The sequence below is a fragment of the Peromyscus eremicus genome, chromosome 10 (assembly GCF_949786415.1).
Source record: "Peromyscus eremicus chromosome 10, PerEre_H2_v1, whole genome shotgun sequence".
NCBI classification, from domain to species: Eukaryota; Metazoa; Chordata; class Mammalia; order Rodentia; family Cricetidae; genus Peromyscus; species Peromyscus eremicus.
In genome coordinates this window covers 11,128,559-11,156,467 of record NC_081426.1, presented here as the reverse complement: position 1 = coordinate 11,156,467, position 27,909 = coordinate 11,128,559, and the positions used below count along the sequence as shown (strand labels likewise).

At 50.1% G+C, this 27,909-nt stretch overlaps 1 protein-coding gene across 2 annotated transcripts in view; it reads right to left on the bottom strand.

Moving 5' to 3' along the window:
- The window catches only part of Cep68 (centrosomal protein 68), a 32,553-nt gene extending 5,476 nt beyond the window's left edge, over positions 1–27,077 (bottom strand). For both annotated transcript variants that reach the window (XM_059275394.1, XM_059275393.1), the window contains exons 1-5: positions 26,975–27,077; positions 13,469–13,829; positions 10,387–11,874; positions 9,283–9,405; positions 2,999–3,095 (exon numbers count right to left, since the gene is read on the bottom strand). In XM_059275394.1, coding sequence (XP_059131377.1) covers positions 2,999–3,095; positions 9,283–9,405; positions 10,387–11,874; positions 13,469–13,786 — 2,026 coding nt within the window. In that variant the 5' untranslated portion in view covers positions 13,787–13,829; positions 26,975–27,077. The remainder of the gene's footprint in view (positions 1–2,998; positions 3,096–9,282; positions 9,406–10,386; positions 11,875–13,468; positions 13,830–26,974) is intronic.
- Between the last annotated feature and the right edge of the window lie 832 nt (positions 27,078–27,909).

Genomic DNA, 27,909 nt, shown 5'->3' with positions numbered 1-27,909 from the left:
CTGACACTGTCTGGAAATGTTTTAGGGTTTTGGCACTGTGGAGATGTGAGGGCTTCTGTGCTACAAACATCTTGCGATACATGTGAACCCTACAACAAAGAATTAGACGATCTCTCTGTGTGGCAGTGGCACTGAGCCTGAAAAACCTTGTTTTGTAACCCTTCTCCAACAGTTACATTGGGTCATCATGGTTGTTTATGCCATTCGATCCCTGTGAATACCACCTCTCTCTGGACCTGGGGTAGAATATGAGTTCTTCAAGCACCTACCTGTGTAGTACTACGGGACGTTAGTGGCCACTTGGGGGCCCATCACTTCAAGGCTTTTGAAGACACAGATGGGCATCAAGAGTTCAATCCTCTTGGAGTTCTCACACTTTGCTAACTTAGGAACCTATCCTGCAGATGGTTGAGTCTGGTCTGTAAGCGACTGCAGGCTGCCTTCCCCGTCAGTTTAATTCCTTTGGTTTGGTTTGGTTTTTGAGGCAGGGTTTCTCTGTGTGGCCCTGGCTGGCCTGGAACTCAGAGATCCGCATGCCTCTGCCTCCCTAGTGCTGGGATTAAAAGTGTGTGCCACCACTGCCCAGCTTCAGTTTAATTCTTAAATTTTTCGTATTCTTTGTGAATTTCACAGAATGTATTCTGATCATATCCCCACTCATTCCCCTAATAAATTTAATTCTTTTAAACCCATCTGTCCCTGAAAACAAACTGTTGACATCTTTCTTTTTCTTTTTTTTGACCCAGGAGCCCAGGCAGTTCTCAACCCTTTTGAGGCTGAGCAGTAACTGTCTACAGCTGCTATGATCGATGCTTTGTGACAGAAACCCTTCCCTAAAGCAGAACATCCAACAGAGGAACCTGCCCGTTGAACTGGAGCTAACTAGGAAATCTGAGGGCTCCCACTGACGACCCCAGCGACAACTAAATTCTGATTCCTGGGCCAGTGAAATGGCTGGGTGGGTAAAAAAATCACTGTTGAGAAAACCCGAGGACCTGGTTTTGAGAGAACCAGCTCTCAGATCTCATCTCTCCGTCTGTGCCTTGCACACACCTGAACTCACGCATACACACTTACTCAGAACATCACCAGAGACTTATAAAAGCAAAAGAATGCGTTTCTTGGGGGCTGGCACAACGGCTCAGAAGAGAAGAAAGTGCATGCTTGTGCAGCCCTGACAATCTCACTGGATACTTGAAAGCCATGTAAAAAAGTTGAAAATATGGGGGTACAGCAAGATGGCAGGCAGGCAGAGAGGGGAAGAATCCAGGGGAAGCATGCCTATGCCCTTGTCTCAAAAACAGGGTGGCCGGGCGGTGGTGGCGCACGCCTTTAATCCCAGCACTCGGGAGGCAGAGCCAGGCGGATCTCTGTGAGTTCAAGGCCAGCCTGGGCTACAGAGTGAGTTCCAGGAAAGGCACCAAAGTTATACAGAGAAACCCTGTCTCGAAAAAAGAAAAACAAACAAAAAAAACCAAAACAAAACCCAAAAAGGGCATTGCATCGGTCACCTCAGCACTTGGGAGACAGAGGCAGGCACCTCTCTGTGAGTTTGAAGCCAGCCTGGTCTACCTAGTCAATTCCAGGACAGCCAGGGCTACATAGTGAGACCATGTATTTAAAAAAAAAAAAAGGCAAAAAGCAGCACTGTAGGACCAGCAAGGCAGCAGAGTAGGTCTCAAAGGTGACGCTGAGCCTGATGACCTGACCAAAGTCAGGAATCCACATAATATACAGGAATCAATACACAGCTACTCGGCTAGGAGCTAGGAGACCTTGTCTCTCCAAATCAAACTGCAGGACTCAAAGCACAGACAGGTCTCCTTGCAGGTTCAAGGCCAGCCTGACCTATATAGTGAGTTCCTGGTTAGTCAGAGCTATCTAGAGAAGCTGTCTCAAAAACTAAGCATCCAGAGACAAAACAAAACTACTGGAGTAGTTTTTTCCTAGTCATCTGATTAAAAAATGGCTGAATGACCTAGATACTTCAGAAGAGGAGGATATTAGGGAAGGCCAACAAACCTGTGAAAAGGGATCAGTATTACTAATCATGTGGGGAAGAAAACTACACTGATTGTAATCTTCAGTTAAAATGGCTAGTACGGAACAGACAGAATGACAGCCGGGACACAGACTACACACGCTGGTGGGACACAGTCTGGAGGTCATCCCAAGACTAGAGATGGCAGCAGGATCTGGGAACCTGCTACTGACCACTGTACGTCTAGGAGAATGGAAGCCCCTCTCTCTCATCTTCACTCTGCTCCATGAGACGGAGCTGACGTGGGAAATGGGAACAATCTAAAACTCCTATCAACTGAAGCTGGTAAGAATTCTACACTGAGAAACGAAGGGTGCCACCATTCTAAATTCAACTGCTGTAACAGTGGCCAGTTTTTAACAATGTAATTATGTGTACATGTGTGAATCCATGTGTGGGTATGTGTGTGCGCATGTGAGTCTAGAAGAGGACACCGGATGTCCTGGAGCTGGAGGCACAGTGCTCACAATAGCTAGGCTGTCTTTCCAGTTCCTGCCTGGTTTGTTCTTTCTGGTGGTCATCCATCTTCTCTCTCTCTCTCTCTCTCTCTCTCTCTCTCTCTCTCTCTGTCTTTCCTTCCTTCTTTCTCTCTTTTTTTCATTCATTCATTCATTCAGAGATAGGGTCTCACTATGCATCCCATCCTGTCCTGGAACTATCAGCCCAGGCTAGCCAGGAATTTAAGAGACAGCCCTGCCTCCTAAATGCTGGGATTAAAGGCATGTACCACTATGCCTGGCTCTTCATCTTTAATTTTATATTGACTAATTCAGACTTTTATATTAAAATTCACTAGTAGATGAATGGGTTGAATTCCTAAGGGCTGCTCTAACACACTCAGTGGAAATGCATGTTCCAATTTATAGCCACAGACAGTGGACACGTATGTCACACTGGACCCATAGCTAAGTACATTATGTGTCAATAAACAACCAAACAAAGCTCTTGATTACCCACCTGGGGTGTTATCCGTCAGGCACTGAAGAAGAATCTCTCCCTTCTCCAGGACACTTTCTGTCAGGGACTGATGTTTGTCTATATCTTTCTTAAATTGCTTAAGACATCAGGAAAGAAAAAAAGTTTCAATACTACTGCTTATAAAAGTCACTATTGCTTATAAAAGTCATCTGAAATGAACTCTCTCCCTAGTACTTGACTTCTCGACATGGAAGACAGCCACCCTGCAGTCCAAATCCCCCAGTGGACTAGTCTAGGGGCAGCGTCTTTGAGTCCGTCGAAAATTATTCACAGATTTTGTTTTCCAAGACAGGGTCTTGATTTAGTTCAGGCTGCTCTACAGAGTCCTCCTCCTTACCCTCCCTAGTGCCAGGGTCCTAACCCTGTACCATCAAGCCCAGGCTGGAGTAGGACTCTATATTCTGTACCCCACTTCATGGTGTTCTCTAACTCAGAGGAGGGGATCGACCCTTAGAGTGACATGGTAGGTAAGAACAGTTTGTCACTGCACTGGCCACGCAGAGCTGGGGCCCTTACCTTTATGCCCCTTCTCTGTGGACCTCTATAGCAACACCTCGGCACCAGGGAAGCTGATGTTTTACTAAAAACTCATCCTAAGCACAGCTACAAAACATTGTTGCTGATTTTTATTTTTGTTTTCTTAAGACATTCCTGGCTGTCCTAAATCCCGATGTAAACTGGGCTGGCCACAACTCTGAGCTATGCATACTTCTGTCTCCTGAGTGCTGAGGTTAAAGGCCTGTGCCACCACGTCAGCTGTAGCTAATTTTTAAAAAACCTTTCTTTAGCCAGTAAGAACTGTGACACAGGACAGATCTCACTACTTAGTATTTTGAGGGTGCTAACTTTATGCTTGGATTTGTTCTCCTGTCTTCAGTATTCTGTTGCCCCAAACTTTTCTATCCTCCTGTGCTCTAGGTAGTTTATTTGTTGCCTCAAATCCACTTCGTTAAGATGAAATACAAGCACAGCTGACGACGATGAGTGAGGACAGGTACAGAGTGAGTGAGTGAGGACAGGTACAGAGAGAGTGAGTGAGGACAGGTACAGAGAGAGTGAGTGAGGACAGGTACAGAGAGAGTGAGTGAGGACAGGTACAGAGAGAGTGAGTGAGGACAGGTACAGAGTGAGTGAGTGAGGACAGGTACAGAGTGAGTGAGGACAGGTACAGAGAGAGTGAGTGAGGACAGGTACAGAGAGAGTGAGTGAGGACAGGTACAGAGTGAGTGAGTGAGGACAGGTACAGAGTGAGTGAGTGAGGACAGGTACAGAGTGAGTGAGGACAGGTACAGAGTGAGTGAGGACAGGTACAGAGTGAGTGAGGACAGGTACAGAGTGAGTGAGTGAGGACAGGTACAGAGTGAGTGAGTGAGGACAGGTACAGAGTGAGTGAGTGAGGACAGGTACAGAGTGAGTGAGTGAGGACAGGTACAGAGTGAGTGAGGACAGGTACAGAGTGAGTGAGGACAGGTACAGAGTGAGTGAGGACAGGTACAGAGTGAGTGAGTGAGGACAGGTACAGAGTGAGTGAGTGAGGACAGGTACAGAGTGAGTGAGGACAGGTACAGAGTGAGTGAGTGAGGACAGGTACAGAGTGAGTGAGTGAGGACAGGTACAGAGAGAGTGAGGACAGGTACAGAGAGAGTGAGGACAGGTACAGAGTGAGTGAGTGAGGACAGGTACAGAGTGAGTGAGGACAGGTACAGAGAGAGTGAGTGAGGACAGGTACAGAGTGAGTGAGTGAGGACAGGTACAGAGTGAGAGAGTGAGTGAGGACAGGTACAGAGAGAGTGAGGACAGGTACAGAGTGAGTGAGGACAGGTACAGAGAGAGTGAGTGAGGACAGGTACAGAGAGAGTGAGTGAGGACAGGTACAGAGAGAGTGAGTGAGGACAGGTACAGAGAGAGTGAGTGAGGACAGGTACAGAGTGAGTGAGTGAGGACAGGTACAGAGTGAGTGAGGACAGGTACAGAGTGAGTGAGGACAGGTACAGAGTGAGTGAGTGAGGACAGGTACAGAGTGAGTGAGTGAGGACAGGTACAGAGTGAGTGAGTGAGGACAGGTACAGAGTGAGTGAGTGAGGACAGGTACAGAGTGAGTGAGGACAGGTACAGAGTGAGTGAGGACAGGTACAGAGTGAGTGAGGACAGGTACAGAGAGAGTGAGGACAGGTACAGAGTGAGTGAGTGAGGACAGGTACAGAGTGAGTGAGTGAGGACAGGTACAGAGTGAGTGAGGACAGGTACAGAGTGAGTGAGGACAGGTACAGAGTGAGTGAGGACAGGTACAGAGAGAGTGAGGACAGGTACAGAGTGAGTGAGGACAGGTACAGAGAGAGAGAGTGAGGACAGGTACAGAGTGAGTGAGTGAGGACAGGTACAGAGTGAGTGAGTGAGGACAGGTACAGAGAGAGTGAGGACAGGTACAGAGAGAGTGAGGACAGGTACAGAGTGAGTGAGGACAGGTACAGAGTGAGTGAGGACAGGTACAGAGAGAGTGAGGACAGGTACAGAGTGAGTGAGTGAGGACAGGTACAGAGAGAGTGAGGACAGGTACAGAGTGAGTGAGTGAGGACAGGTACAGAGAGAGTGAGGACAGGTACAGAGTGAGTGAGTGAGGACAGGTACAGAGAGTGAGTGAGTGAGGACAGGTACAGAGTGAGTGAGTGAGGACAGGTACAGAGTGAGTGAGTGAGGACAGGTACAGAGAGAGTGAGGACAGGTACAGAGTGAGTGAGGACAGGTACAGAGTGAGTGAGGACAGGTACAGAGAGAGAGAGTGAGGACAGGTACAGAGTGAGTGAGGACAGGTACAGAGAGAGTGAGGACAGGTACAGAGTGAGTGAGGACAGGTACAGAGAGAGAGAGTGAGGACAGGTACAGAGTGAGTGAGTGAGGACAGGTACAGAGTGAGTGAGGACAGGTACAGAGAGAGTGAGGACAGGTACAGAGTGAGTGAGTGAGGACAGGTACAGAGAGAGTGAGGACAGGTACAGAGTGAGTGAGGACAGGTACAGAGAGAGTGAGGACAGGTACAGAGTGAGTGAGTGAGGACAGGTACAGAGTGAGTGAGTGAGGACAGGTACAGAGAGAGTGAGGACAGGTACAGAGAGAGTGAGGACAGGTACAGAGAGAGTGAGGACAGGTACAGAGTGAGTGAGTGAGGACAGGTACAGAGTGAGTGAGGACAGGTACAGAGTGAGTGAGGACAGGTACAGAGAGAGTGAGGACAGGTACAGAGTGAGTGAGTGAGGACAGGTACAGAGAGAGTGAGGACAGGTACAGAGTGAGTGAGGACAGGTACAGAGAGAGTGAGGACAGGTACAGAGTGAGTGAGTGAGGACAGGTACAGAGTGAGTGAGGACAGGTACAGAGTGAGTGAGGACAGGTACAGAGTGAGTGAGGACAGGTACAGAGTGAGTGAGTGAGGACAGGTACAGAGAGAGTGAGGACAGGTACAGAGTGAGTGAGGACAGGTACAGAGAGAGTGAGGACAGGTACAGAGTGAGTGAGTGAGGACAGGTACAGAGAGAATGAGGACAGGTACAGAGTGAGTGAGTGAGGACAGGTACAGAGTGAGTGAGTGAGGACAGGTACAGAGAGAGTGAGGACAGGTACAGAGTGAGTGAGGACAGGTACAGAGAGAGTGAGGACAGGTACAGAGTGAGTGAGGACAGGTACAGAGTGAGTGAGGACAGGTACAGAGTGAGTGAGTGAGGACAGGTACAGAGTGAGTGAGTGAGGACAGGTACAGAGTGAGTGAGGACAGGTACAGAGAGAGTGAGGACAGGTACAGAGTGAGTGAGGACAGGTACAGAGAGAGTGAGGACAGGTACAGAGTGAGTGAGGACAGGTACAGAGTGAGTGAGTGAGGACAGGTACAGAGAGAGTGAGGACAGGTACAGAGTGAGTGAGGACAGGTACAGAGTGAGTGAGGACAGGTACAGAGTGAGTGAGGACAGGTACAGAGTGAGTGAGTGAGGACAGGTACAGAGAGAGTGAGGACAGGTACAGAGAGAGTGAGGACAGGTACAGAGAGAGTGAGGACAGGTACAGAGAGAGTGAGTGAGGACAGGTACAGAGAGAGTGAGGACAGGTACAGAGTGAGTGAGTGAGGACAGGTACAGAGTGAGTGAGGACAGGTACAGAGAGAGTGAGGACAGGTACAGAGTGAGTGAGGACAGGTACAGAGAGAGTGAGGACAGGTACAGAGTGAGTGAGGACAGGTACAGAGAGAGTGAGGACAGGTACAGAGAGAGTGAGTGAGGACAGGTACAGAGTGAGTGAGGACAGGTACAGAGAGAGTGAGTGAGGACAGGTACAGAGAGAGTGAGGACAGGTACAGAGTGAGTGAGTGAGGACAGGTACAGAGTGAGTGAGTGAGGACAGGTACAGAGAGAGTGAGGACAGGTACAGAGTGAGTGAGTGAGGACAGGTACAGAGTGAGTGAGGACAGGTACAGAGAGAGTGAGTGAGGACAGGTACAGAGAGAGTGAGGACAGGTACAGAGTGAGTGAGGACAGGTACAGAGTGAGTGAGTGAGGACAGGTACAGAGTGAGAGAGTGAGTGAGGACAGGTACAGAGTGAGTGAGTGAGGACAGGTACAGAGTGAGTGAGTGAGGACAGGTACAGAGTGAGTGAGTGAGGACAGGTACAGAGTGAGTGAGGACAGGTACAGAGAGAGTGAGGACAGGTACAGAGTGAGTGAGGACAGGTACAGAGTGAGTGAGGACAGGTACAGAGTGAGTGAGGACAGGTACAGAGTGAGTGAGTGAGGACAGGTACAGAGTGAGTGAGGACAGGTACAGAGTGAGTGAGTGAGGACAGGTACAGAGTGAGTGAGGACAGGTACAGAGTGAGTGAGTGAGGACAGGTACAGAGAGAGTGAGTGAGGACAGGTAAAGGAGAGGGTGTGGGTTGGTCAAAATGAGAGCCCACATAAATCTGAGCACTCAGTCTTGGTCTAAGCAAGAGCCAAGAGAGCTCCTTCCTCAGTCCTGTCCCACTCCGAGGAAGGTGTGAGCATGCCATCTCCCTGACATAGCTGTGTCCACACAGAGGCCCAAGACTGACTGACATGAAGAACAGCTCCTGGCTGGCCACAATGCTTATAGATGGCTACTTAGAAGTTAGTCACAGGGGGTCACGAGGGCTCAGATGGAGAAGTTTTATGCTTGTTCAGTCAGGCCAGGAAAGGCTACTGAGGTAAGTCAGACAGAGCAGTTCCTCTCCCTGAGGCTCCCTGAGGCTCCCTGAGGCAAGGGCTCCAGGCATACACAGACCCACTGTGTCTGAACAAGAGAATCTATTAGGTTCAGCCTCTCTCTCCTTCCTCAGGTTTCTCTCTATTTCTATGCTGTATCTAAGAGCATTCCTGCCATGCAGGACAGCCAGCCAGCCCAGGCTAGATTTTAGTAGATTACAAAGGCCCTCCTGTCCATGAGCTGCGGGCCCCCATGACGCTGAGTCAGAACTTGGTGGTCAATCTCACCCTCTTCTGCTGACTCAGTGTTAGGTTACAGAGATCTGATCTGGGTTCCCCTTCCCTGCCAGACTGGCAGCAGGTCTGGACCACACACACTGCCACCATGTGGTCAAAGTCAGCCACGTTTACCTGAGGTAGCAGTTACAGGAATTACTCTCCATTTCAATATACTTTAGTATCATTAACTAAAATTCACAGGTCTGAAATAACAGACCTCAATAATATAAAATAAAATCCTAATCCCCAAACACAGGCACAAACTGGTGTCAGATTTTGGGTTAAATTTGGCTTAAATCTGTCCTATCCTATCACATTGCCTGGTCTATGCCTGGATTCAGTATAGTTTCAAAAATACCAATACAGTCGAGAAGAACTTCTGGTGATGTTGATGTGATCTGTGTCTCCACTGCCTTGTGTGGCAGCCAGTGCACAGCTGTGGTGCATATGTGACTTCACTGAATCGTCATCTGTGACTACTGTCTGTAAATTCCAGACTTAGGGTTCTAACCCTGAGAGATCTGCTAAAGTACCATGCAAATCCCTCAAAAGTAGTTCTGATTCAAGACAAATATAATTTTCCTCTATCTGCTCTGGAAGTTCACTCACTTTATAGTGTTCAAAATTGAGACTTTGAAGAAGGCATCTTGATTAGATTTATTCAGATAAAATAGTCAACTGAGCTACAAGAGTCCAGTTACTTGAGATTTTATTTTGTAAGAAGTGACTTAACCGCCAGTCTCAGGCGTGAGCAAGCCAGGAGCCAGGACCACACATTACCCGGTAAAGCTGCAGAGAAGCCTTGAGACCCGTAAGAGTGGCCCTGGGTGGAGGATTGAGGTCAGCAACTTCTGTGACACTATACAACCAGCAGATCAGCTCTTCCAGCTGACAGCAAAATGTCTGTGGAGACAAGAGCACATGGTGGGCTGCACAGAGCTCAGTGATTAAGTCTGTCTACCATGCTCAGGGCCCAGTACCACAAAAACAATGTCCACATGGTGCACCTGAGTGAGCTGCTGTTTACCTTGTCTGAAGGCTAGAAATATCACCATTTTGGCATACAGATATCTTTCTAGAGTTTTCTCTCACAGGGTCATTTGTCTCCACCTCTACCCCATGACTCCAGACGTCCCCTGTCAGGACAATGAATGCCATACTCAGCCAAGTGTGACACCACAAACAAAGGCTCAGAATACACAGTCCTGAGGGTGAGAATGGAACTATGGAGGACAGGGACAGGGAGCAGCTCAGAAGAGCATGCTCGCCACACGAACCAGTTTTTGGATCAGGACTGTAGTGAGTAGCTGTTCCAGCTTTGCCCTGGAAGTACTACCCCCATGGAGGCTTCCGGTAACTGTCACACCTACGAGGCGGGGCCGAGAGAGGAGCCGGTAAGACCCGAGATCCGGATGTGCCAGCTCTCTTGGTCCCTAGATGCTGGAGGTAGACCAAGCAGAGTTCTCCAGGGAACACCGCTGGACTGCACTACACCTTTCCCAGACCCTGTTACCTATCCCTTCACTTGTAAGTTACCCCACAAAATAAACCTCCCTTTTAACTACGTGGAGTGGCCTTAATATTTCCACCAATACAGGACTGTTGTCAACCACTAAACTTTCTATTCAGAAAGCTGTCACATGATGAATGAGTGGTTCTAACTACCTGCACCACAGTGAAAAAGTGTGTGCATCAACTTCCTATCACCAAGGCACACGTAACATTGGTGCTACATGTGACCCAACTTCTCTGCCATCTTCTTACAACCATTAAAGGAGAATCCCTGTATGTGGGGGTGGTTGTGTGCTGGGGATGTTGAGACATGCTGTTGGTGGACTGGGGAAAGAACATTTATTCCAGAAGCTTCTCACTGAGCATCTTTACCTGCACACATTGCACCAGTGACTCTTTCTCCTGTCCTGTGTCCCTGGGAAGCTTCTCTCCAGCGACTGGCTCTGAGAACGGCCACCTGTCTGATGCAGCTAGCAAGGAAGGTTGTGTTTTCAGCAGTCCAGAAGAGACCCCGAGGGCCCAGCTGCTCATCATGCTACGTTTGCCTGTGGAGTCCTCAGGATGGACAGAGTTCACGAAGCAGGGGTTCTGGACCACAGGCCCTTGGAAGGCAGCACCACAAGGATGCTGCCTTTGGCTGGAGTCCAATGTGGGGGACACTGGCCCATCACTGTCTGAGACTTCCAGTGAACTGTGCTCCTCAGCAGCCCCAGTGGGGAGGTTCACGAAGGTGGGAATGGCACCTAGGCTGGACACCAAACTGGACACTGGAGTCAGCCTGGTGGGCAGGGCAAGATACTCATCATCACTTCCCATCTCTTCTTCTGATGTCCACCCAGGCTTCACACAGGAGGGATGCCCAACATTCTGGCAGGCTCTCTTTTCCCTTTGTAGTCTGGGAAAGGGTGACCCCCTCTCCTTTGTCCTCAGCTGGGGAGAGCCCACACTGAGTTTCTTGCCTGTAGGTGGAGAGTCCTTTGTGTCCCTCCAGGCTGCCTCTCTCTTCTCCCGGGAAGCATTCTTAGTGCCTGAGGCTCTAGGGGTTGATGCATGCTGGTTCCAAGATGCCAGGCTTATGCTGTCCTGTTTCTGGGATACTCCCAAAGGCCAACGCTTAAGGCATGGGTCCTTGGCTCCAGAAAAGGGCAGAGCAGGCCCTTCTGCTGATAAGCAGTTGTGGGAGATATTAGTGGGAGACTTGAGAGTGCTCGCTGGGGAGACGGAAAAACTGTCCAGATCTACACCCGAGTCCTGCATGACAGGGTCAGCCAGCACGTGACGCTCCAGTTGCTTTGGGAGCTGAGGCCCAGGCCTCAGTGGGTAAGTGTAGTCAAGGAGATCTTCATACTCTTTATTTGGGTTCCAGAGTGGGGAGTGGCGGTTAGGAGAGGGAGGCAGAGAATTTGGCAGCACACAGGCCCAGTACTCTGCCTGAAAGGAGAGTTGTCTCTTACCCAGGCCAGTAGCATCACCCCCAGGAGTCACAGGCTGTGGTGACCACAGGGGCTGAGGCCCTGTCCCCACCACAGAGGGGGCTCCTTGAGGTACAATCAACTCCTGAGAGGAGACCTTGACAAAGACGCTACTTTGAGGCTCTGCCTTCTCTCGGTGATCCTGGAGGCTGGTGTCCACTGAGGAGGCAGAGATGCTTCTGCCAGAGAGCTGAGGAACACCTGGGCTCTCCATGGACTTCCCCTGTGAGATGTTAAGCTGCTGGCTGAGGCCCAGCACCTGAGGTGAATCAACTGGGGACAGGTCGTCTTCTCTGTCCACATCATGCCCTGAGCAAACAGTTATAGTTCCAAGGACTTTAACCCTCTGAAGTAGGTCCTGGGAGGCAGGAAGCTTGTTTTCCTCCATCTACAATAACAAGGGAAAAGGCACGGAGGTGGAAATAAGCAGACTTTCTTTTTAAAAGAACAGTTTTCTTCTTTAAGGTAGAGGGAAGGGAGTGGGGGTAGGTCTCAATGAAAACAAAGTAGGTCTAAGGATCCCATGGCCAAACCTCCTACTATGTACACTTATCTAAGCAAACAAACGAAGGAAGGAAGGGGAGACAGATGGCTACAAGATGTGCTTGTGTGTCCAGAACAGTATTCAGACAAGATCTCAGGTTCCTGCTGTTAGTGGTTAGTACCAAGACCCATCCTACCCTGGGAAATCTGCAACTGATCCCGAACCCATCTTTTTAAAAGTTATCCATTGACTTTGTGAGAGCAGAACCCACGACAGTTCCGCATGCAGAAGCTGGGAATCAATGCCTCTCCTTTCATCCCCCCGCCCCCGCCCCCTCCATCATCACCACTGACAGGAGATCCAGCAGGCTCCACCAGGGGGCACCCTGTTCAGCTCACATGCCCGTGCACTCTGGCAAAGTGAGTCCCTCAGTTTCTTTACTCTGGATTTTTAATCTCGGTGAGTAACTTAGCCCAGAGGAAGACAATAACTAACATAAGGACTTCGGAACCAGACTGACCCGATGTTAACGAACTATTTGTCCCACCTTCCAGAAGTTCAACCGAGAGAGAGCTTGCCTTCCCTGCCCTGTGGACACAGCACCAGCACTGCCTCCCCAAGGACTCACTGAGAAAACACTAAGAGCCCCTCACTAGCAGACAAGAGAACAGAAACCACAGCCTCTCTTGACAAGCAGCCACTTCTGGGCTTGCTGATTTGCTTCTTGACCCAACAAACAGGACTTAGAGGTGCCAGAGCCCTCCTTGACCCTTGCTTTCAACAGGTGGGCTAGGTACTATTCCCTCCCAGTCACGCTCAAGCCTTCTCACAGGACGGGGCTCCCGGAAGAGAGCAAGCAGCAGCCAAAGAACAAAGCACCAATCAAAGCTGTCCCTGGACCTTGACAGGCTGAACATCTTGACAGGTCAGAGCCAAGAGGAGCAGACCACTGGTCATTCTCCCACTACAAGGGATTCAAAAATTCAGAGACTTGCCTTTGGCCTTAGAACATGGCAGGATTCTCCGCCTGTGTGGCTCTCACTGGAGAGACTGCTACCTTGTGGTCTCCAGTCATGGAGGCCAGAGATACTGCTCATTAAAGGAGCTTCAGGGTCTGAGCAGTCCCAAGAGGATTTGCCCTGGGAACCCACAGCCCTCTACCAAGTCTCCCTAGGGTCCCCTAGAAGCTTTCAGATCACCAAATCAGAAGCAGGATGGGGGTCCCCTTGTTAAGAGATCCCTGATCCTAGTCCTCTGGGCAGCAGGCTCCTGATGAACTCTCACTGTCCTTAAGAGGTCCCCAGTGATTCTGGAACAGGAGATACTGCACAGAACGCCCTGCTGAGGCCCAACTCTCCAAGGGAACCTGTTAAACACCTTGTAGTCAGGGTCCCACAACTCTCACCTTACAGAGACAGGCAGGGAACAGTCAAGGGAATACAGTGCATACCCAAAGGCTGCCCTGGCTCAGTTCCAGCCTCAACTCCTCAGTACTTACGTGGCTTCCTCCAGAGAGATGAAAGTCTCCAGTCTCCATGCTGGCAGAAGGAAGTGGGCCACTGAGGGCAGGCTCAGACCTGTGTGCCACCGGTTCTCCGCTGGCAGTGTGGGCCTGTGACATGAAAACTCCAGAGACGCAGGAGGTATCAGCCTCAGCCCTCCACGGCGGCCCTCCCTTGACTTCCAGATGCGGGGGCTGCTGTGGCTCAAGCCCTGGGGGCAGCAGCTCCTGTTCCCCAGAGTTCCACCTGCCACAGGACGGGACCTTCGTGTTGACAGATGCGTCTGCCTCGGCCACATCTTCACCTAGGGCCATGGAGCCTTCCCTAAATTGGCTTTTCCTTGAAGCCTTCAGGAACCTACAAAACAAGGAAAGGAGAGAGAAAAAGAAATTTTCTTCATGTGTCCAGAAAAACCTTGATTTTAAGTGAAGACAAACTTCACTGGCCAAAGGAAGTCCCACGTTCTGGCTTTTCCTCAGCCCAGATCCTTCCAAAAAGGATGCCTTAGTACACGACTTTGTCCTCTGTCACTGTGGTATTGTCTCTTTAGAGTCAGGAGAGTGTGACCACGCAAAAGGTTTGGCCAGCCTACTGCACAAGTCAAAAAAACAGGCAACAGAAGAAAAAAAGTATTATAAACCAGCTGATCTAGGTGGAAGACACATATTCCAAGGCCATCTTCCATGCCTGGAGCTGAAGGGAGAGGAGTACACATGGGGGAAGGGTGAGTGCAGGCCAGCGGGTGCCTTCTCACAGGTGGAGGTCTGTGATTGAAGACACACTTGACCCTAACTGTCTGCTCAGAAGATGCTATTCAGTTCTGCAAATCTCAGAACAGGTCATTATTTCCTAGGGCCATTCTTCGCACTGATTAGTTTCCCATTTACTGTTCTGGACATTACACATGGACAGCCTGGAGGGAGAGATGGCTACACAAAGCCCTCTTGTGGTTACCAAACTTACTCAGGTGAAATGAAATGGGCTGGAGCACAAGGCCTTGCCTCAGTGTGCAGCCCAGATGCAATTCAGAGACACACCTGGGCCCTATGTGTGTTGCCCCAACCTCATTAAGATGTCTAGCTGGTCTTTGCCATGCACAGCCCCCAGGGATGCTCTCAAGTCAACGGCTTGTTGGTTAACAACTTGAGTCTTGTCCTTTCTACCCTACAGGATAGCAAGTTCAGGTATGCCTGGGCTTCTACTGGGCTCCGGAGGATGCTCCTAACTATTCTTGGTGGGAACAGGAACCACACCCAGACTGTGGACCAGATGGAGCCCCAATGATGATCCAATGACCAGAAACAGATGAGCACCCCCTTCAGGCTGCCTTGGTGTAGGCTGACCTCGGCAGCCTCAGGAAGCCATGGAAAGCTGGGTGACAGCGGTGAGTTCATGTGAGAAAGGAGAGCAGCCCAGGCAGTCATGGTGAGGGAGCTGCTGGGGGAAGGAAGGAAAGCCCCACAGGAATTCTGGATCTACAGAGTGCTCCGGGACAACAGAGGCATACTAGGCTGGCATCAGCAGGTCTGGGCACTGGTGGGATGACAGGGGGATGTCTAACCTGGCAGTAAGCCACCTGCAGAGCACTGGGACCATCCTCAAGACTCAAACCTGGACAGGAACAGCCTTATTTCCCTCAGAGACTAGCATGGAAAAGGAGGTTGCCAGTGGCAACACAGGAAGCTGGCAAGGAGGGTAGGAGTGGCCATGTTAGGCCCATCCGGTTTGGCTTTAGTACCAGGAAATGCAACCCAGGTAGACTATGACATTTCTACTCCTCCCCAACCCGGCACATGGGGCTCCAGGCCATTCTGACATGACTGCAGAGAAAAGCATGGACTTGAAATGCAATCAGATCACTCTTGGAAGCCCTAGATCCTTCAGGGGCTAATCAGACCCTGCCCTGCTTCCTTTTTATGGTAGAAACAGCACCCAACCCTTCACATAACAAGCGAAGTCTTCACCACTGAACAGTCCCACAAACAGTGGGCAGTTCAAGCAGTTCTGCAGGCAAGCAGTGCTGTTAGTTTCTGTGTGTGACTCCTATCACACGACACATATGCAGACAGATATTTCCACACATACACCTTTAGTATAAAAGTGCTGAACAGGGCAGGACATACCATTCAAAACCTTGTACTCCCCTCACTCCCCACAAAAAGAGAAGAGTACTAGGGATTGACCCTAGAATCCTCAGAGCTCGTTTGGAGACCTAAGGCAGCATAGTTCCTGCTATCCGTATCAAAGAGCAGTCCTCCTGTTAGAGCAAAGTCGTCCTCTTCAACCACGATGGACACACACAGCACAGAGGAGAAGAAAGGGGACACCTGCTGACCAGCCAGAGCCACTGTATCAACTCTGGCTATCAATGGGGTGACGGATAAAGGCAGATTAGATTGCCCTCACAGCCCAAACCTAGAATCCTGTGCATGCTGTGGAGTCAGGGTCAGAGCTGTGTAGCTCCAGAACCCAAGCTCTTGATGAACCAAACAAGGATAAGTGAGAAAACAAACCAAAGGCACCCAGAGCAGAAGAGGGTGGAGAACAGGAGGGAGACTTTGATGCGAAGTTTCCATGGAGCCACATCCTCACTTTAGGGCTCTTCAAACAGCTGCACATATTACTTTGTGTGTGTGTGTGTGTGTGTGTGTGTGTGTGCGCGCGCGCATGTGTCTGTGTGAGAGCGTGTGCATGTGCATGTATGGCCCACAGAAGCCAGAAGACATCAGATCTCCTGGAACTGGAGTTACAGGCTGCTTGACAAGGGTCCTCTGGAAGATCAGCGAGCAAACTGCTGACCATCCCATCTCTCCAGCCCCGGCACCAGTTTTGGATGACTACAGCTGACCCTATCAGATGGACAATTTAGGATGAAGACAACCTATCTATCATTTTCTGGTTGCTACTTCTTTCTCCATTTCTATAAACTCTCAATGGTCACGGCTCCCTAATGCCCCTAACAAGAATGGTGTTAAGACTTGGTCCTGCAGTAAAATAAAGCGGAGCAAGGCAAAGATCAAATACCTAAAAAAAAAAAAAAAGTATTTATTTATTCCTGCAGTATGAATGCGAGCAGATGCGTATGCCATGCCATGCCGTAGTCAGAGAAAAATTTGTAAGAGTCTCTTCTCTCCATCTACCATGTGGACTTCCAGGGATAAAACTCAGGTCATCAGGCTTGACAGCAAACACCTTTCTTTACCTTTCTTTACCTCAACAGCCCTACTTTGTTTCAATGACAAGTTGTTAAAAATTCTGTCTTGCCTGGAGGTCATTATTCACAAAAGGTTTCACACTTGTCCTAAGGAGGGCAGCATGAGAGCTACTGTAGCTCTCAAAGACTGCTGAGTGAACCCTCCTAAGTAGCCTGCAAGGAGGCTGAATCCTGAACTAGGTTAACTAAGAGGCCAGAGGCCCTGTTATCCAGGTGTGGTGGTTTGATTGTGAATGGCCCTCACAGATGTATGTGAATGCTTGGTCCCTAGTTGGTATAACTGCTTGGGAAGGATCAGGAGGTGTGGCCTTGTTAAGGAGGAAGTGTGTCACTGGAGGTGGGCTCTGAGGTTTCAAAAGCCCATGCCAGGCCCAGTCTCACTCTCTGCCTCCAATTTCTGGTCCAGATGTAAGCTCTCAGCTACTGCTCCAGTGCCATGCCTGCCTGCCTGCTACCATGCTCCCCACCAAGAGAGTCATGGATGCACCGTCTGAAACAGTAAACAAGCCATCAATTAAACGCTCTCTTTTCTAAGTTGCCTTAGCTGTCATAGTGTCTTTTCATAGCAACAGAACAGTAACTAAGACATCAGGTGAAATCTGAAATTCGGAGCTGAGGTCAAGCCCTAACCACAAAGTGGAAGGAAAAGGAGCAACTGCAAACTGTCCTCTGGCCTACACACACACACACACACACACACACACACACACACACACTCACAATACACCCTCACCCACTCCTGCAGTGCTGTCTCATCTTCCAGACGCCCCAAGTTCTATTCCCAGTATCCATGGCAAGCAGCTCACAATTGTCTGTAACTCCAGTTCCAGGAGATCGGATGTCTTCTGGCTTCTGTGGGCCATACATGCACATGCACACTCTCTCACACAGGCGTACACACACACACACACACACACACACTAATATGTGCAGCTGTTTGAAGAGCCCTAAAGTGAGGATGTGGCTCCATGGAAACTTCTCATCAAAGTCTCCCTCCTGTTCTCCACCCTCTTCTGCTCTGGGTGCCTTTGGTTTGTTTTCTCACTTATCCTTGTTTGGTTCATCAAGAGCTTGGGTTCTGGAGTGACACAGCTCTGACCCTGACTGCACAGCATGTACACGATTCTAAGTTCAGGAGGTGAGAGTGATCTGGCTGCAGAAAAATCAATGTAATAAACAGTTTTTCTTTTAAAAAGGCCTAATAGTCAATGATTTTCACTGAAATGGTACTTTATAGGTGGTTACTCTCTCAGTTTGGAAAATCAAATCCTTTACAACCTGATTTATTAATCTGCCTGATAAATCCTGTTCTATGCTGTGTTAGTTACTTGTCTTGTTGCTGTGACAAATGCCGGTCACGCAGCTAAGGAAGCTGGCTCAGGAGTGTGGTCCGCCACCGTGGGGCAGTCAGTAGGAGCACCTGGGGCTGCTGGTTATACTGCATCTGCAGCAGGAAGCAGAAAGTGAGGCATGACAGGGCTCAGCTCTCTTCCTTCTCACCATCTGGGACCCCAGCCACAGCTAAGGGGGCATCCCACCTCAATTAACCCAATCTAATAATCCGATATAGGTGCACCCGGAAGACAGTTTCCTACATGACTCCACATCCTGTCAGGTTCACAACAGTAACCATCCTAACCCCACTGCCTGTCAACTTGACACACAAACACACTTAGCTGTAAAGCCGTCCCCTTCCTTCCCTTGTACCCACCCCCAAAAGGTTCACAGCCATCTCATTATGCAAAATACATGCAGTCCAACATACAAAATTCACACTCTTGCCGGGTGGTGGTGGTGGCGGTGGCGGTGGCGGTGGCGGTGGCGGCGGCGGCGGCGCATGCCTTTAATCCCAGCACTCGGGAGGCAGAGCCGGGCGGATCACACTCTTTAACCATTCCAAGCCAGGCGGTGGTGGCTCACGCCTTTAATCCCAGCACTCAGGAGGCAGAGGTGGGTGGATCTCTGTGAGTTCCAAGGTCAGCCTGGGCTACAAGTAAGTTCCAGGACAGCCAGGACTACAGAGAAACTCTGTTTTGAAAAACCAAACACAATTCCAACACTGTTTAAACATGTAACTGCTAGGGGCTGGAGAGATGGCTCTGTGGTGAAGAGCACTGACTACTCTTCCAGAGCACCCAGGTTTGATTCCTAGCATCTACATGATGGCTCACAACCATCTGTAACTCCAGTCCCAGGGATCTGATTGTGTGTGTGTGTGTGTGTGTGTGTGTGTGTGTGTGTGTGTGTGTGTAACAGCTGATTCTCTTCTAAACTCAGCAAATTTGTGAGCTCCTATATAATAAAACACAAAGTTATATACTTCCAGTATACAACGGTATAGAATATATATTCCCAAAGGGAAGAATTGGGGGACAGCAAGGGATAAGACCAAAGCAAGACCAAACATAGCAGGGCAAACACCAACTGTTGCAGCCAGCTTCATGGGAGCTGGCATCTGGACCCATCATGGAATACTCTGGGTCCCAAAGGCTTAGGCAGCCCTGTCCCTCCAGATGCCTACCTAGCCTCTCTCTTGAGCAGGCTCCAGCCCACACATGCAGCTTTCCTTTGCAGGTGTACTACGACCTTGGCCACTGCCAGCACAGAAAATAAACAATGAAATCTGTCCCTCTTTCTGAGAAAGGCCTGTACAACACAGAACTGCTAACCGAGGGACCACCCATGCTTTGGCATCTTCCAGAGCCCTCTAAAATTCACTATTAAGCCCCTCCATGAGTCCCCAGAACCTGCAGAGGCTAGGAGTGACCAAGTGGCTTTCTGTTGTCCCACAGTAAAACTATGTTCAGCACCACGTGTATGTTAACACCAGGGGACACCTGGTCTTTCCTGGTATCTGTTGCATCGCCCTCAAGCAAGCTTGTCCCAGTTGTCTAGTTCCTTCCCACACATTCCTGTTCAGAGCTCCGAGGAGAGGACTGGCCAGTGGGGGCGGGGCACTGTTTCACTTCTGACTTACTCAGATGGATGAGTGATTCACCAAGAGCAGGTCTCTCAACAAAGAAAAAATCTCCTGCAATGATTCTTTAAATCAGTTCCCTTGGAAACAACTGCATTTACCCAGCTGTCAGCAGCTCCATTTTGACAAGTGCTGTCCCTGGACCTGCGGCCACTGACAGCCACCTGAGCTTTCAGTTTAGGACCTCGACAATGAACTTCACGGGAGTCACAGGGAATACCCAGTGCAGACCGTGTCTAACAAGCAAGAACGGGGAAAGGAATGGTGCAAGAACTGAACTCGGGAGGAGGACACGTGGCCTCAAGTTTCTGAGAGTCAAAGGAGAGGCCACGTGAGGCAGGACGGCAGCATGGAAGAGGGCAGACCTGGGATGACAAGACAAGACAGGCTTGAGATGGCCCTGAGGCTGGCTGGCTGGCTGCGTGCAGGGTGGACACCAGCAAAACTGTGGCCACAGATTTTAAAAAAAGGAGAGGTTGCCGGGCGGTGGTGGCGCACGCCTTTAATCCCAGCACTCGGGAGGCAGAGCCAGGTGGATCTCTGTGAGTTCGAGGCCAGCCTGGGCTACCAAGTGAGTTCCAGGACAGGCATCAAAACTACACAGAGAAACCCTGTTTCAAAAAACAAACAAAACAAACAAACAAACAAACAAAACAACAACAACAACAAAAAAGAGGTAGGTGACCAATGGTCAAAAGCAGCTGCTTTCCAGCTGTTCCCTCCCTGGCTGCAGGTCCTAGAACCCCCAGGGCTCTAGCTAGGCTATCGTTCCCCATGGGGTAGATGACCTGGGGCCCTGCAGATAAAATCAAAGTATGATTATGGTGTCTCCTGGGGCATGTCAATGGATCACATCCTCTCCAGGACCCTGGGGCATCACTGTATCTACTCCCTTCCTCCTCCTGGGACTGCTTCTTTACATTTTTCTTTACCTGTGGTCTCTATAGATCACTGTGCTGGGGAGGCCAGGGGTCAGGCTACTTGAGTGCCTGTCCTCACTTTCTCAGACACTTACTTGCCTGTTGGCTGGCAGACTAGGATCACCACATAGTCTCATAGCAAGGTCAATGTCCTATCTTATTACAACTCTGCAGACAGCTCTGGAGATGTGAAACTGCCAATCTCTAAGGAGCTTGGCTGAGCTCAGACTATCCCTCAAGCCTAAGCTCTCTAGCCTCAGCAGTCAGCAGACTGTCTCTGTCCAGCAAGTCAAACACACGGACACTGAGGGCTGACCATCTGATCACCAGGTTCAAGCTCTGCCCCCGGGGCAGAGCAGAAACTGCTGTCCTAGAACTCAAGCTGCTTCCACTGTTAGCAGTTTCACAGGACTGGCCCTTATCCATCAGGCTTCTGTAATCACAGCACTAAGTTAAGGGCCAGCATAGGGGGCGAGGCAAGATGATTCAACTGGTAAGTGCACCTGTCACCAAGCCCCAGGACCCAAATGGAGGAAGGAGAGAAATGCTCTCACAAACTGTCCTCTGACCACCATACGCATGCATGTGTGCCAACTCCAACTCCACACAAAATGGCTGATACATTGTATATACATACATTGTATATACACATGAAATTTTCCTCCTTAAAATTTATTTTAGAGGTTTTACTTTTGTTTTACAAGTATTTTGCTTGAATGTATGTCTGTGCATCACATGTATGTAGTACCTACAGAAGCCAGAAGAGGGCTGGATCCCCTGGGACTGGAGCTGCAGACAGTTGTGAGATACCATGTGGGTGTTGGGAGTTGAACCTGGGTCTTTTAGAAGAGCAGCCAGTGCATGTAACTGCTAAGCCATCTCTCTAGCCCCTATATAAAATTTTCAAAAAACTGAAAATTTAAAAACGCTTCAGCCTTGTGACCCCGTGATGGTGCATTGGCGATGCCACGACACGGGCAGGCAGTGGTGGTCCAGGGCCTGGTGCATACTATCAGAGTCTCTTCATATTGCAACAGAGGGCCCCAGGAAAGGGCCTGGGCCCATACAAGGACAGCTGCAGGTTGTGATGGCAAGGGAAGGTGACTACCATGTGCAATCGCTATACAAACATGTGTTTGCAGGGCTGAAGCTTGGAACAGTTCACATGCCCCTACTACCGCCAGGAGAGGAGACTCGAGCTGAAGTCTAATGGGGAAGAGTGACAGGCTGCCAGGGTCACGGGCTGTGGCTGCTAAAAACCTACTGAGGTCTTCATCTTCACCTAGGCCCACTAGACAAGATCTGGGGCATACAAGAGCTGACAGAGTACACACCCAGATGGGTCCTGACCCAGGCGACCAGTGGCTTTGTTTTTCAAGACAGGGGCTCACTATAAAGCCTTAGATGGCCTGGAACTCATTATGTAGATCAGGTTGGCCTTGAACTAGAGATCCACCTGCCTCTGCCTGCTGGGATTAAAGGCATGTACTTATACTATTAAGAATGGCACTCACGGGCTGGAGAGATGGCTCAGTAGTTAAAGAGCATTGGCTGCTCTTGCAGAGGATCCTGGTTCAATTCCCAGCACCAACATGGCAAACTCCAGTTCCAAGAGATCTGGCACCCTCACACAGACACCAATGCACACAAAATAAATAAATCTTTTTAAAAAGGCACTCACAGTATCGAGCATCCTGTGTGCAGACTCCCCAGGAGACTGTCAACAGAAACGGTGTTTCTCCCGAGCAGCAGCCGCTTTCTGTTTTCTTTTTAAAAGACTTGTTTGCCTTTTAAATATACGGCTGTTTTGCTCCCATGTATGTCTGTGTCTGTGGTACCCACAGAAGTTAGAAGAGGGCGTCAGATCCCCTGGAACTGGAGTTACAGACGGCTGGGAGGCCCCATGGGTACTGAATCTGGGTCCTCTAGAACCCCTAACCTCTGAGTCACCTCTCTAGCCCCAGTACCCTTTAAAACTTATTTATTTATTTCTTGAGATTATAATATTACCTCATTTCTCCCTTTCTGAGAACTGGGTTCAGTTCTCAGCACATACGTGGTGACTCACAACCATCCAGTTGTGAATGGGAACCAGTTCCAAGAGATCCAATTCCCTCTTCTGGCCTCCATGGGCACACTGCACAGGCATGGCACACTTACAAACACGAAGACAAAACACTTACACAAAATCTTCTCAATGGAATCTTGTTACAGGGCTGGAGAGGTGGCTCAGCTGGTAAGAGAATTTATTGCTCTTGCAAGAGGACCTGGGTTTGGTTTCCAGCACCCACCTTGGGCATCACATAGTGACTTGTAATTCCAGTTCTAGAGACTCTAATGCCTTCTTCTGACCTCGGTGGGCACTTGTACTCACATAATGTCCATACAGACAAGTAGGCACACACATTAAAAAACAAAACTTATTACAATAAAAATATATTAGAAGGCCAGAGAAACAGCTCAGCAAGTACAAGTACTTGCTGCACAAGTCTGGCCACCAGATTGGACCCTGGAGCCCATGGAAAAGCAGGACACGGTGGTGCATGTCATTCTAGCACTACTATGACAAGGGAAGAACAGAGAGGAGAGGCCCCTGGGGGCTTATGGGCAAGTAAGCCTGGAGCAGGTATGCATCAGAGCAGCAAACACAAGAGAGACTGTCTTAAAAGCCAAGGGGAAGGTAAGCAGCAACATTCAAGGATGTCCTCTAACCTCCACAGGAACACCAAGGCACGTACCCAATCATGCGCACACACAGACCACAAACACAAACACATACATACTTGAACTTTATTTTTTATTGATGTGTTTGTATGCTCACAAGTGTGTGTGCCTACAAAAGCTAGAAGACCCCTGGAGAGGAGTTAGAGGCTGTGAGTCACCTGACACAGTCCTGAGAACCAAACACCAATCTTCTAACTACCTAGCCATCTCTCCAGCCTTAGAGGGAGCTGGAGTGGTAGTGCACACCTACAATCCCAGTACTCAGGAGGCTGAGGCAGGAGGATAGAGACTTGAAGGTTGGCCTGGCCAATTTGGCTAGTACCTTAGATATCTCAAATAATTTTTAGGAATAAGACAAAGAACTTAGCCGAGCATGGTGGTACAAGCCTTTAATCCCAGAATTAGGGAAGCAGAAGCAGACAGATCTCTGTGAATTCGAAGCCAGGCCAGCCTGGTCTACACATTGATATCCAGGTCACTCAGGGCTATATAGAGAATCTGTCTCAAACAAACAAACAAACAAACAAACAAACAAAACAAGCCAGGTATGGGGCCACACATATTTTCCCAGAATTAAATAAGCTAAGGCTAGAGAAGTGGCTGAAACTCAAGGCTAGCTTGGGCTACAGAGTACCAGACTAGCCAGGGCTACAAAATGGAACCTTGTCTCGTCTCTCAAAAACAAACCAACAATGTCAAGATGGCCCAGTGGGTAAGAGCACTTGCCATGCAAGCCTGAATCCCAGAGTTTAATCCCAGGAACTCACAGTGGAAGGAGAGTGGACTCTCAGAGGCTGTCTCCTGCCCTCTACACATGCGCTGTGGCACACATAACCATACACGTACGCACAACGAAACAGACCTTTAAGCTCAGTGGTAGAACACATGCTTAATATGCACAAGGGAACTGGGTTCAAGCCTCAACAACAGCAATGAATGAATAGTACCCGTTTACCACTAATTCTAAAAGTTAAACTCAAAAGGAATATACTTTATGGGATGAAGCACGGTTCTATCCCAGAATTGTAAACTAAAACCAATCCACAGCTTAAAAAACAAAAACAAAAAGCAAATGCAGATCCTTAGGTTAGTATCTGCCCAAGTGTAACCTACAGCCAGACACAGTGGCTCATGCTTCTAATCCCAGCATCTGGAGGCTGGGGTAGGACCACTAGAGTGTGAAGCCAGACTCAGCTGTAAAAAGAAAAACCAAAACCAAGTGTAATCTAGGACCAGGCATCCACATCACCTCAGAGTTTGCTGAGAATGCAGTCTTAAGCCCCCAGAGCCTGGAATCTGAACCCGCATAGTAGGATCTTCAGATAAACTGCTAAACAGTTCTTTCTGTTCCTCAAACCCCAAGGTAGTAAGTGGGACTGTTACAGCCTCCTCGGAAGGCTCAACTAGAACGGCTTTATGACCACGGAGTACATGCCTAGCACAGGGCAGCACATAGGAAGACACGTATGCCTGTGCAGCAGACACCTGAAAAAGCTCACCTTTGTGGCACAATTTTAATGGCTAGCTACAGAATGTCAAAGTCTGGGGAAACCCAGAAAGAGTAAGAGTCTTTAGGAGTCAAGGTAAATTTTGGAACAGTAAAGCCAGAATTACATACTTGAATCTTTCTTCTGAGTTACAAGAAAGGAAGGACAAGCAGGCATGTCAAAGGGAATTACAGCTGGAAGGAATACATGTTTCAGTCTGTTTCCCGTGACACAGGAGAACCAAAGTGAGGCAGTATTGCCCAGGGGTGATGGTCCACATTTGTCTGCCTAGCAAACAGAAAGGTTTCCTCCACTCTTCATGTCGTCTGTGAGAAACTTTGAAGACAATAAGACAGTTTCTCCACGAGAACATATTAATATAAAAAGCTATTCACAACTCAATTTCATATACTGTTTCTACATTTTCTTTGTGACTCTCATCCTCAGGAATTTTTCAGTCACACTGGGCTCTCTGTACTCCTATAGTCAATCTTACCCTGAAGGCAGGCAAGTGACACAGCTCATCCCTTTGCTGTTACATGATGATTAAGAGACTAATTACAAGTGAGTTTATCAAGCCGGGCATCAGGCCTATAATGCCAAGACTTTGGGACCCTGAGGCAGAAGGATTACCTCTAGTTCCAGGCAAGCTTGGGCTACATGATTCACTAAACCAGGCATGATGGTCTCTCTTATAACTCCAGCACTAGGGAGGCTGAACCAGGAAGAATGCCCAATCAGAGCAGCCTGGGCTACACAGGAAGACTGCCTCAAAAATAGATAACACCACTGTAAAACTTAACCAATTATTTCTCACTTACTGATCTTGAATGGATGTTAAGACCTTAGAAAAATAAATCTCTGATACTTTGGCAGGTTGGTACTTGGGTGTGTGTGTGTGTGTGTGTGTGATTTTGAGACAGAATCTCTTGTGTTATTTAGCTCTGGCTATCCTGGACTTACTATGTAGACCAGGCTAGCCTCAAACTCAAAGATCCACTTTCCCCTGTCTCCCGAGTGCTCCGAAGGCCTCTTGAAATACCACTTTTTAATCTTAGGTATTTTATAATCCATGGAATTGCTGCTATCATTCTACCTACCTACTTTTTTTTTGGGGGGGGGGTCGTGCTGGGCCTGAATTCCACTTTACAGAGGAGGAAACTGAGCTACAAAGAAGTTAACTTATCCAGAATTAGTAGCTTGGAAGGGATTGAAGTTTGAATCGATTCGGAGAGCTCAGCGGCTCCCCGAACCTGTAAGAATAACCCAACAACTCAAAGGATTTGAAAGTTCCTGTTTTCTCAACTTTCGGCTTCCTTCCCTCACAGACCTTCCATCCTGCTAGGGGCTGGGGCCACCACAACACAGTGCCATGTGTCGAAACACAGGCCCATAGAGGCTGCCCAGAGAAGGTTGAGGGAAAAACTTTTTAAAAGCTCTCCTGATGTGAGGCTGAATTCCTGCCACTATTCCCAAGTGACTCAGAATTTACCCCAGACTGCTGGAGAGAATAAGATGAGACGTGACTTGTATTTATTGTAACCAAGCTCAAACCGAAGAAGTGTCCCAAGCTGTCAGGAGGTATCCGATCATCTCCTTTCGCGTCTCCGGACCCCCATCAACTCCCAGTGAGGTCTACCCTGCTCCGGCACTGGCCGTTTCCCGCTCGTTTTTATTATAAACCGCACACTGAATTAAACCTGGGCTGGTAATTATAAGGGACTTCTACCAGGTCTGAGGCATGTGCCCCCGGGCTGCAGGGACTGGTTTACAGGTGGCAGCTGACAAGAACAGATCTTCCAGATAACAAATGAGACGCCTTGCTTTCCTCCGCGGCTGCGTTCACTGTGCCAGGGAAGCAGCGGCCGCCGACTGCGAGCGGCCCGGCCGTGACCTGCCGATCCCCCGCCACCAAGGTCGACGCGAGCACAGCTGCGCGCCGGCCAGATGTGCGGCCCCGCGCGCTCCGCAGGCCGCGCCGGCCCCCCGCCGCCCGCCTCCGCCCCGCACGCCCCGCAAGATGGAGGCCGAGGCCCGAGGCGCCCCCACCCCGGCCAGCCTTTGTGCCCTCCAGGCCGCGGGCCGCGCACAGGGCCCCACGCCGAGCCGCAAGCGCGCGGGGGCGGCCCGGGTCCCCACTCTCGGCGCCGCGACGCTCGCGCCGGCTCCGGCCTAGTTACCTCACTTCGAACCGAACCGTCGCGCGTCCCGAGAGGCCCGGGGAGCTGGGCCGGGGTCCCAGGCGGCGCCTGCGGGACTGAACCTCCCGGGGGCGCCCGCGCTCTAGCGGGAGGGGAGACCGAGCGCCCGCCACGCCCTCCGCCCGCACCGCCCCTCCGCCGAGGACGCCCGAGGCACCCGCCAATCCGAACCCTCGGCGAGGAGGCTTGACCAATCCGCAGCCAGCCTCGGCTGCGAGAGCCCGCCCCCTGAGTGGCCCTGGCCTATGGGAGGTTGGGCCTTCTGTGGGCCGCCGCCACCGCCCCGACGCTCGTGCCAGCCGGGGCGGTTCGCGGTCCCGGCGCCCACGAGGTTGGCCCGGCGCGCGCGCTCTCCTGGGGTCGGCTGGCGGAGGGCGCCGTGGGGTGAGGCCTGCGCTGGGGCCGACGTGCCCGCGGAGGCCCGGAGGACGGTCCCCGGTCTCGTGCTCCCTTTCTGTTCGCGTGGAGACCACGGGGGCGTGGCCCAAGTCCGAGCCGGAGGCGGAGGCCCCTGGGCGGCGCGTGGGATGCCGGCGGGGACAAGGTGGTGGGTCGTGGGTCCCGCTGCTCGTTGTCGCCGTTCGGAGACCCTGAGGCGTCGAGAGAGGCCCGGCCTGTCACGCCAGTATTTGGAGAAGCACCTTCCATAGTGTCCTGCCGGTTCCCGAAACGGTCCCGGAAGGAGCGGGGCTGAAGCTGCCGTGACCGCTCAGAGACTTGGTCCGACCCAAGGGTCACAAACTTGACAGCCAGGCTGGCCTCGAACCCTCGATGGTTCTCATGCCTCGGCTTCCCGAGGTATGTCCGGAAGTACAGGCAGTCCCCATCATGCCCAGCTTTTTATTTAGCTGTCTTTTTTTGTATGTGAGAATACATTTTATTGTAGCCCAGGCTGATTTTGAATTCCTAATCCT